Genomic DNA, 11,795 nt, shown 5'->3' on the forward strand with positions numbered 1-11,795 from the left:
CTCCTCCCTCCTCCCTCCCCATACCATCCCTCCAGGTCGTCCCAGTGCACCAGCCCCAAGCATCCAGTATCGTGCATTGAACCTGGACTGGCATCTTGTTTCATACGTGATATTTTACATGTTTCAATGCCATTCTCCCAAATCTTCCCACCCTCTCCCTCTCCCACAGAGTCCATAAGACTGTTCCATACATCAGCGTCACTTTTGCTATCTCGTACACAGGGTTATTGTTATCATCTTTCTAAATTCCATATATATGCGTTAGTATACTGTATTGGTGTTTTTCCTTCTGGCTTACTTCACTCTGTATAATAGGCTCCAGTTTCATCCACCTCATTAGAACTGATTCAAATGTATTCTTTTTAATGGCTGAGTAATACTCCATTGTGTATATGTACCACAGCTTTTGAAATGAGTCCAAGGTGGGGAACTTGAATGAGGTGCTTTATGTTCTGGAAGAACTGCAGAACAGGCCTTCAGATAGTTTCTTTCAGGAAAGATTTTATGAGCTCAAATTCTTGTATCTTCTCATAACGAAAAAAGTACTGAAGTCATTAGTGGTGACATCTGTTTTGGCCATTAAGGAGATAAATGCAATTGAAAGTAAAAATGGAATAGCTGTAGTTCAGACATCCAAAGTAATAATACTAGTTGGCATTATGAACATGATTTCTGAAAAGTCCTTGTATAGCTAAGAGCTTCAGTTTTCTGAGCTGTGGCAGACTTGGGATGTCACCAGCCATTCTCAAAACAATGTCTGCTGGCAGCTGGTAGCTGCAACCTTATGGGTTCAAGGTGTCCTCTTGCAACTAGAATTTTTTGGAAAATGAAATTGCTTTAGATCAGATATTAGTAGAAAAAGGAGACAGGTAATGGCTAATAGTTTCTGATATGTGTATGTTAATACCACACTGGAAGTTAAAACCTCCTTAGATAAAAGTAAACAACTGGCTACCTGGCTGCAATTCTCCCCAAGGTGAGAGGTCCAGATTGGGTTTCAGGCTTATCTCAGGGAATGAACTTTATTTTGTCAGTTAAAATTCCAGTTTTCACTCCTCCAACTACTTCTAACTGAATATCTTACACCAAAATAGTGAACCAAGGAAGTGGGATTGAGATCATACAAGACTTAGATCCAGGATTTGGAACTCAGAAATATTTCCAATTAAGTGTATATTCTCCAAATTGAGGGAGAACTATGCCCCCATTTTACCCACTCTTGATTGGGAAATCCCATGGACAGAGGAGATTGCCAGGCTGCAGTTCACGGGGTCACAAAGAGTCAGACACGACTTAGCACGTAAACAACAACAACAATAACTGCCCCATTTTAGCAGGAAGTGACCAGAACCATTGTTGCACAGTTTCCTGAATTGAAACTGAAGAGGACTCTGTGGGACTCCAGAGTACAAATCCTTTCTGCATCCCCTGTTTCTTATTTGTAGGCTCATTCAGCCTCCTTGATCTTCCCTGAGTTTCAAAGGGCAGATTCAGACAGTTGCTAATCAGGAAAGGGAGGGGATGCAGAAACATGGGAAAGTGAAAGTGTGAGTCACTCAGTCCCATGTCAGACTCATTGCAACCCCTTGGACTGTAATCCTCCAGGTTCCTCTGTCCTTGGAATTCTCCAGGCAGGAATATTGGAGTGGGTAGCCATTCCCTTCTCCAGGGGATCGTCCCAACCCAGGGATCGAATCCAGGTCTTCTGCATTGCAGGAAGATTCTTTACTATCTAGGCCACAAGGAAAGCCAACAGAAACATGGAAGGAGCAGTCAAATGGTGGTACAGACTTGGGGCAAGGTGCTGGTTCCTCCTCAAAGAGTATATATAACACTATCTTTGAGTTCTGAAGAACTGTATCCCTGATCCAGGAGGAGGATGGTAGCTTCAGGCTTGAGTGCAAGATTCCTGGAGCACTGCCCTGTTACCTCAACACCAAATGATCAGAAGAAAGTCATACACTCTGTAGCCCTCACTCCCAATTTTTCCTTCCTTTTCTGGACACAGTGATGACATCCTGTTAGGCCTCTTGTTTGGCCCCTGTCTGTTACAAGTACTTATATCTCTGACAGTTTCAGGCTAAATTTTTGTTACTACAAGGGTGGATGTCAGTTTCAGACATAAGATACCTCGATTTAGAACAGGTGGAGAGAAACTTCTACTCTATTAGGCAGGACAATGTTCATTCTCAACAGAAAGTAGTTACAGAAGAAAAATCTCTGCTCCAATTCTCAAGAAGTTATCTTCAGTATGAAGTCCTGGAGGAGGAGGGGGTTGGGGGGCAGATTTTTAGGGGAACCACTGACTGAAACCACCAACTCTGGCCAAGCATGAGAATAACCACTTGTTTGGGTTATCTTTCAATGGGAGTTCCTGTTAAGGGATGCAGAACTAAAAAGCTACGACCAACTGAAAGAATATGGGAAAGGTCAAAAGTAGGTAGGGATGCAGTCTATATGTCCTACTGACCTCCTGGGATCCTTCTCGCTAGAATCTATCTTGGTTGAGTAATGCATGCCACCAGGAAGGACCATGAGTCAGAATGATTGGCCAGAGACAACCCAGAAACTAACCCCATTACCATAAAACCTGAAACTGTGAACTATGTGGCAGAGTAGTTCTGAATTCCCTTACTCTGCTTCATTCTACCCAAGCACCCTTTTCCAATAAAGCTTTTCCACTCTTGCTTTGTCAGCATGTGTGTCTCCTTGGACAATGCATTTCCAAGTATTAGACAAGAGCCCTCTCTCAGACCCTCTCTCCTCTTTTGGTTTTGCAGCCATAAACCACTATTCGTCTCCAACACTATTCCATCTTCCCCAACTGAAATTTGTCTCCATTAAACCCTAACTCCCCATTCTTCCTCCCAAAGATTCTGGCAACGACCATTCTAATCTCTGTCTGTATGAGTTTGACTACTTTTGGTACCTTCTAGAAATGGAACCATTCTATTTTTCCGTATTATGTCTGACTATGTAATATGACCAGGAAGAAGTTAGATGGAATGGCAAGGAGAATTATTAGAAAAATTGAGAATTGTCTTTGCTCTAGAAGGTAGTCTCTCATCATTCTTGGGAAATCATAATCCTATTTCCCAAAAGTACTAGTTGAAAACTCAGTGTTATAGTGTCCAAATTCAGTCCCAAAATATCCTGGTTAAACAGGAAATTAGTCAACCTACTTGCTCAAAAATCTGAACAACATTATTAAGAAACAAAAATATACTTAAGGTAGGGTTTAAATCCACCTAACAAATGGTGGGGGGGGGGCAAATAATATGAAACCTATAAAAACAGAAAATAACAACAAAAAAAGCTATTATTATTTTGTAATCATAGAAACAATACTGCTCATGACCAAGGGTCTGACATAATACATAAGAAAATTGAGAAGGGTATACTGATGTGCTATGCAAAATCCTGAATGGGCTATGACTCACATGGAGTGTCCAAATGATGTTACAATTCCATTACTATTCTAAGTAATTCTACTATTTCCAGCTATTCTAAGAGGAAAAATTTTGTGGACTGAAAGATGAAAGCCAGATAGGTATATATACACTATGGAACTGCAGATTCAAATCATTTGTTGCATACATGTGATTTTACTGCCTTTTCCAGTCTTATGAACCCAAAACAATATGGAACATGTGTTGAGATTAGATTATTCTGCAGAAAATCCTCCACAGGAGGATTGAAATTAGGCTTTTCTGATGATAATTCTCCACAGGGCACTCTTGATGTCCTTGTTCCTTAGACTGTAGATGAAGGGGTTCAGCATAGGGGTGACTACAGTGTACATCACCGAGGCCACTGCACTCTTCCTGGGGGAAGATAAGACAGTTGAACTAACGTACATCCCAAGGCCTGTTCCAAAAAATAAGCAAACAACTGACAGGTGAGAGCCACAGGTGGAGAAGGCTTTGTACTTCCCATCTGATGAGGAGACTCTTAGAATGGAGGATATAATTCGAGCATAAGAGTAAAGGATTCCTAAGAGTGGAACTCCACCGAAGATAGTACCAATGAAATAGATTAATAGGTTACTGATGGAGGTGTTGGAACAGGCAAGGTTGACAAGTTGGGGAGGATCACAAAAGAAATGAGGGATTTTTACATTTGCGCAGAAGGTAAGCTGTAACATCATCAAGTAGTGCAGCAGGGAGGTCAAAAAGCTGATGAAAAATGATGCCAGGACCAACACGCCACAGGTACGGGGATTCATGATGACCAGGTAGTGTAGAGGGTTACAAATGGCCACCAACCGATCATAGGCCATCACTGTCAGGAGGAGACTCTCCAAAAATGCAAAAAGAGAAAAAAAGGTTAACTGAGTCAGACACCCTCTATAGGTGATGGATTTGTTGTATGTCTGGAGGTTCACCAGCATCTTGGGGATGGTGGTGGTGCTGATACTGATGTCAGCCAAGGACAAACTGGAAAGGAAGAAATACATTGGGGTGTGGAGGTGGGGATCAGAGCTGATGACTAGGATGATGAGCAGGTTCCCAAACAAGGTCATCAGGTACAGGGACAGGAAGAGCCCAAAAAGAAGGAGCTGCAGGTTTGGATCATCTGAGAGGCCCAGGAGGAGGAATTCTGAGACACCTGTTAGATTCTGTGATTCCATGTAGATGGACCACCTTTTGAAAAAGAAGAGAGTGCTTAATACAGGAAATAAATATACAGGAACCTGAATAAATGTCCATACTTTGGATTCAAACAATTCACACATAATGTATTCAGACTTGAGTATCAAACACGGAAGTACATGCAGCAGTATTTCTCAATTAAGAGCTCTTCTTTATTGATGCCAAGAATATTCACTTGTCTATACACCCATTTTAGAGTCATGGGGCCAAAGAATATGAGTGAAGTAAGGAGACTGTGAAATAACAAGTCCATACACACAGCAAATTATGTGCCCCCTACTTTTGAAGGGAAAATATAGAATAAAATGTATTCTCCTTCTTAAAAATATAGTTCTAATTAAAGTACATTACAGTGGAAATGACTGATGGCATCACTGACTCAATGGACATGGGTTTGGGTGGATTCTGGGAGTTGATGATGGACAAGGAGGCCTGATGTGTTGCAGTTCATGGGGTCGCAAAGAGTCGGACACAACTGAGCGACTAAACTGAACTGAACTGAACAGTGGAAATAGATGGGGAAACAATAAAAACAGTGAGAGACTATTTTTCTGGGCCCCCAAATCACTGCAGATGGTGACTGCAGCCATGAAATTAAAAGATGCTTGCTAATTGGAAGAAAAACTATGACCAAACTAGACAGCATATTAAAAAGCAGAGACATACTTTGCCAACAAAGGTCTATCTAGTCAAAGCTATGGCTTTTCCAGTAGTCATGTATGGATATGAGAGTTGGACTATTAAGAAAGCTGAGCGCTGAAAAATTGATGCTTTTGAACTGTGGTGTTGGTGAAGACTTTTGAAAGTCCCTTGGACTGCAAGGAGATCCAACCAGTCCATCCTAAAGGAAATCAGTCCTGAATATTCTTTGGAAGGACTGATGCTGAAGCTGAAACTCCAATACTTTGGCCACCTGATGTGAAGAACTGACTCATTGGAAAAGACCCTGATGCTGGGAAAAATTGAAGGCTGGAGGAAAGGGGGATGACAGAGGATGAGATGGTTGAATGGTATCACCAACTTGATGGACATGAGTTTTAATAAGCTCCAGGAGCTGGTGATGGACAAGGAAGCCTGGCATGCTGCAGTCTTTGGGGTCACAAAGAGTTGGACACAAGTGAGCAACTGAACTGAACTGACTGACAGTGGACTATTACTGAGCCACAAAAATAACAAAATAATTTCATTTGCAACATGTACCTAGAGATTGTCATACTGAGTGAAGTAAGTCAGACAGAGAAAGACAAATATCATATGATATTATATTTGTGGAATCTTAAAAAAAGGGTACAAATGTATTGATTTACAAAACAATAAAGTTACAGATGTAGAAAACAGACTCATGGTTACTGGGGGGGACAGGATAAATTGGAAGGTTGGGATTGACAGGTATACACTCCTATATATAAAACAGATGACTGATAAGGACCTACTGTACAGGGAACTCTACTCCATACTCTGTAATGGCCTATATGGGAAAAATAATCTTAAAAAGAGTAAAAGTACAGACATTTATAAAAGACTCACTTTGCTGTATACCTGAAACTAACACAACACCGTGAATCAACTATATCCTAATAAAAAAGATTTAAAGTACACTTATAAAGCATTCAAATGTACTTTATCCTATTCAAATACAGTACAAAAATTCCCTTATTTATAGGGTAATCCTAAATACTTAAAACCCATAATCACTGGACTATAAATTAAACTCAAATATTCATAGTCAGATACCATTTTTACATACCAATTATCTTTTAGAATGTTTCTTCATTTGGGTTTAAAAAATATTTATTATTTATTTGTCTGTGGGAGGTCTTAATTGTAGCACATGGTATCTCTGTTGCAGCATATGGGATCAAGTTCCCTGACCAGGGATTGAACCCGGTCCCCCTGCATTGGGAACATGGAGTCTTAGCCCCTGGACCATGAGGGAAATCTTTTTATTTAATTTTGACATCTGTCTTTCTTGGAGTAAAATGCTCATTCCAATGTGCAGATTGTCTGATCAATGTCTCTTAACTTACACATCCAACACAAATATTTAGCCTTGATGGGCTTCACATTTTGATAATAACTAATTGTTAGAAGTGCAAAATCATATGGCATCACTGATCTTAAAGATAACATTAATATATGGTACACCAGTGATTCAGTAATAATTAATAAACACTGTGTACCTATTTTTTGCAGGTTTTTTTCTATCAGTGTTACATGCTCTTGGAGAAAGATCTGAGGCTGAGTTTGCTTTTTCTTGTTTTTGTTTGCAGTGGCTAGGTAATACTTCTTAAATAAGTCTCTAATCCTAAACATATGTGAAGAGTTGATTTCTCATCAAGTCTAACTCTCATATAAACAATCAAGAAATTCCAGACTAAAGCCAGGTCTCAAACTCTAAGCTGGTCTTCTTATGCCAGCTTTTAAAAGCCTTTTCAAGTCATTCTTTCTTACCAAGTAATTGTGTTTCTCCTACATTGAGCTTCCTGAAGGCAATGCAGGTCTTCATTTCTCATGCCAGGTCAAAACAAGATATAATATGGGAAAAATCAAAAGGGAGAAAACCAGAGACTAATATCACAAACACTGGGGTAGTTTATTCATCTATAAAATGGGTATATTAGTTTCACAGACCTAACCAGGTTACACAGTGGTTGTCAGTGTTAGTTCATCTTTATAATTACCTTTTTAAAAAACTTTTTATTTTGTATTGGTGTATAGGTGATTTTTTTTCATTTTTTAAAAAAATTTTTATTAAAATTTTTTAAAATATAAATTTATTTATTTTAATTTGGAGGCTAATTGCTTTATACTATTGTAGTGGTTTTGTGATACATTGACATGAATCTGCCATGGGTGTATATGGTGATTAACAAAAAATGTTCTGGTAGTTTCAGGTAAACAGCAAAGGGACTCATCCATACACATACTATAATTACCTTTTGATCTTTTATAATTTAACTATGGACTGGGTACAGCCTAGAAGCAATTAAACCAGAATCTCTACCCATAGGTCCTTTTGGCATATTAACATATTACCAGGGTAGAGAACCATTGTCAGGCAGTCAATTGATATTGCATTCATGTTACCTATTATTAACATCATTATTATACACTTCACATATTAAAATATAAATATTTAATAATGTCACTCAGTCGTGTCCGATTCTTTGCGACCCTATGGACTGTAGCCTGGTGCTCCTCGGTCCATGGGATTTTACAGGCATGAATACTGGAGTGGGTTGCCATTTCCTTCTCCAGGGGATCTTCCTGACCCAGGGATCGAACTTGGGTCTCTGGCATTGTAGGCAGATGCTTTACCGTCCAAGCTACCAGGGAAGCCAATACTTGCATTAGAACTTATATTTATTACTTAAAAAATAAAAAACACAGAGGGTTTGCTATCCCTATATGGTCCTATTCCCCTGCATTTCAGTGTTGTTCAGGATAAACATTGTCATGAATTCAATAGATGTATTTTCCTTTCAGTGTGTCCATAATATTTCTATTGACTTCTGTGTTTATAAGTAGTTTTCTTGCAAATTGGCCTAGATTCCAGCTGACATAAAGTTGTCATTTACCACAGTATTGCATTTTAAGTACATATATCTATATACTTAAGGACATGTATCTATGTACCTATATCTCTTAAGTACATATATATATATATATATCAACACATAAAATGATGCACAGTATTACCTGAAGGTTAAATTTCATTTATTTTTCAATTTCTTATTATGACACAGATAAGTGAATTATCATGCCATCCACCATCCTACACAAGTGAGGATTTCCAAAATATATATGCATACAAGAGTACTGTTTTAGTTTTAAAGATGGAAATTTGTGCAACTTTACTATTAATTACTTATTTTCCTGATGGAAATATCAGACAAAAGCAAATGTACACTCTGATTGTCAAGGTATAAAATCAGAAAGATTCTTGAAATTTGACTAGCAAGGCTTTTCATGATAGAGTCATATGAACATTTCCATTTTTCAAAAAGAATGATATTTCCATGGCTCAGATTTACAAAATTGTCTGAAAAATGCATTATTATTCATAGAAAACCCTATCTCTTTAATATTCACAAAAAAGCCCCCTGCAAACCACTTGTTCCATTCTACTAATTCACGGATAGACTCACCAGATCCCAGAAGAAGCAATCCATGGTTCTAATTGCATTTGCTCATCTGGGACTAAAGAAGGTTTCAAAAGAAAATAATTCACTCAGGAGCTACAGAGACTTGGGACTGGAATTAAGAAGCCTTTGTGTGAGACCCACATCTTTCAGCCTTCTAAAGGTGGAGTGTGTGTAAATCTCTCCACTTCTATGCTGGTATCCTTTACACTGAAGTAGGATCAGTAATATCCATTTGTAGGACATGTGGAGGCTTCCCAGGTAACTCACTGGTAAAGAAGTAACGGTGTACTAGAATTAACAGGAGTGCCAGGCAGGGAGCTGTTCCCCCAGGTTTGGTGCTGAAAATGAAACTACCCCTCAACTTCCAATGAGCGCTGAAGAATTGATGCCTTCAAATTGTGGTGCTGGACCTGAAGATCCCACATGCTATAATGGAAGAAAGAAGATCCTGTGTGCTACAACTAAGACCAGGTACAACTAAGTAAATAAATATTAAAAAGAAATGTGGTGCTGGAGAAGATTCTTGAGAGTCCCTTGGACTGCAAGGAGATCAAACCAGTCAATCCTAAAGGAAATGAACCCTAAATATTCATTGAAAGGATTGATGCTGAAGCTGAAGCTGCAATACTTTGGCCACCTGATGCAAATAGCCAAAAGACCCTTATGCTGGGAATGATTGAAGGCAGAAGGAGAAGCAGATGACAGAGTATGAGATGGTTGGATGGCTTCATTGACTCAATGGACATGAGTTTGAACAAACTCCAGGAGATGGTGAAGGACAGGGAAGCCTGGAGTGCTATAGTTCATAGGGTCACAAAGAGTCAGGCACAACTTGGCAACTGAACAACAGCAACAACCAGCTCCAATAAAGAATCTGCCTGCCAGTGTTGGTTTGATACCTGGGTGGGAAAGATCCCTTGGAGTACAAAATGGCAACCCGCTCCAGTATTCTTGTCTGGAAAATTTCATGGACAGAGGAGCCTTGCTAGCTACAGTCCATGGGGTCGTAAAGAGTTGGGCATGACTGAGAGCACACACACACATGTACACACAAACACCCTAAGTTACCCTTCTAATGTCAGGTTTAGAGCCTTTCAAGTCATTTCTCCCTTATAGCAAGTTCGTATGCATGTGTGCTAAGTCGTTTCAGTTATGTCCAACTCTGTGCAATCTCATGGATTGTAGACTGCCAGGCTCCTCTGTCCATGGGATTCTCTAGGCAAGAATACTGGAGTGGGTTGCCATTCCCTCTCCAGGGGATCTTCCCGACCCAAGGATGGAACCACTGTCTCCTGCATTGGCAGATGGATTCTTTACCCCTGAGTCACCAGGAAAGCCCAACAGAGAGTTTGCGTTTGTCCTAAATTCAGCTCCCTGAATGCAGGTTGAGTTAGCAGGACAGGAATACTGTCTAGGCACCCTATGGGTGGAATTTCATTTTCTGCTTTCAAATCTGACTTTACACTTTATACCCCAGGGATTGATCAAAATTACATTAAAGAAAACTGTTTCTATCCTAACTGTAAAATAACGATAATGCATCTAACTTTCTTTGAGAGGTGAAAATGCATATAATAGGAAACAGGCTGCATAATAAACTTAGATCAGAACTTGGCTTTTAGAATCATTGAGTAAGGTTTTGTGATGTTGTGGTTACTGTTATCATTTTTTAAAATATTTTTAAATGAAAGGATTTTTAAAAATAATTTTTTAAATTTATTTTTGGTTATGGTGGATCTTCATTACTATGTAGGCTTTTCCCTAGTTGCAGCCGGATGGGGGCGGGTGGTGGCCATGCTTCATTGCAGTGCACAGGTTTCTCATTCCAGAGGCTTCTCGTTGCAGAGATGGACTCCAGTATTTGCCATCCATGGGCTCAATAGTTAGCAGCTCCAGGACTCTAGAGCACATGCCCTTAATAGTTGTGGAGCACAGGATTAGTTGCTGCTCAGAGTGTGGGATCTTCCCAGACCAAGGATTGAACGCATGTCTCCTGCATTGGCCAAGTGAATTCCTTAACCCTGAGCCACCAAGGAAGCCCGTACTGTCATCATTTTCATCATCACCTTCACGATCATTTTGAGCACTTATTAGATGTTTTAGAAGGATCTATTTCCTGATCAGGTAGAAAAAATGACCAAAGAAGATAGAACCAGTGTGGGAGGAAAACGGAAATGTAAGTGAGTTATACGATCCCCACCACTAACAACAACATTCACTTCATAGGCCTCTGAGCCGAACTATGCATTTTGGTGCCCTCCCACTGGCTGTCCCAACTGTCCCACTACTCTGATGATAAGTAAATAAGTCTCCCCAATTCCTTCTGCATTCAGTATCTCCCATTGCACTTGGCACTCACTGGGCTGTGCCATGTCTCTGCTGGAGCAGGAATGCCCCTCCCATACCTGGTGTTACTTGAGGACAGAGGCTTTGTCCTCAGGAATTCCAGTAAGACAGATTCATGTATGTGCCTTCTGGTACAGACAATAACTTCAGGAGCATGAGACACACAGATATGGAACCCATTGGCTGGAGCTGGCTATATAAAGAACTGGGAAGCCCAGGCTGATTATTTATAGTGATACAGCCTTGAGAACTTCATGCACATAGCAGATAATTAGCCAACTTGGTCCATGGTCTCTGTGTCTCTGAGGATTTGCTAATTTCATGGTGGAGGAAAACAAGTAAAGTGAATATGTTAGGAAGGATATAAACCTGTCCTCTTCTCAGGAGGGGGCTGACCTCTATGCCTCACCTCTGATTTCCAAGTTATTTACCTCATAAAGTTCAAACACATTTTTTAAATTAGAGAAAACAATATATGACTTTTATATCTGCAAATCTATTGAATCGGTCATGTAAGTGAGAGAGATTTAGGTCTTCCATACCAAGATTCTGATTGTATTTCCAATTTCTCAGTTTAGATTTATGTCTCTGAGAACTTTCTATTTTTTTATCCATAGTCCTTGTTTTGGGTTTAGGATTTTATGCCTTAGAG

The 11,795-nt window shown here is 39.7% G+C and overlaps 1 protein-coding gene across 1 annotated transcript; it reads right to left on the reverse strand.

Annotated features, from left to right (window-relative positions):
- Window positions 1–3,700: 3,700 nt before the first annotated feature.
- On the reverse strand, window positions 3,701–4,687 carry LOC147368512 (olfactory receptor 7E24-like). Its single transcript, XM_086413456.1, has one exon. It carries the CDS (start codon window positions 4,628–4,630, stop codon window positions 3,701–3,703), a length of 930 nt encoding a protein of 309 aa, XP_086269582.1. The 5' UTR covers window positions 4,631–4,687.
- Between the last annotated feature and the right edge of the window lie 7,108 nt (window positions 4,688–11,795).

The sequence above is a fragment of the Bos grunniens genome, chromosome 7 (genome assembly GCF_055505025.1).
Source record: "Bos grunniens cultivar Pamir isolate PY7600 chromosome 7, Bosgru_T2T1.0, whole genome shotgun sequence".
Taxonomy (NCBI): domain Eukaryota; kingdom Metazoa; phylum Chordata; class Mammalia; order Artiodactyla; family Bovidae; genus Bos; species Bos grunniens.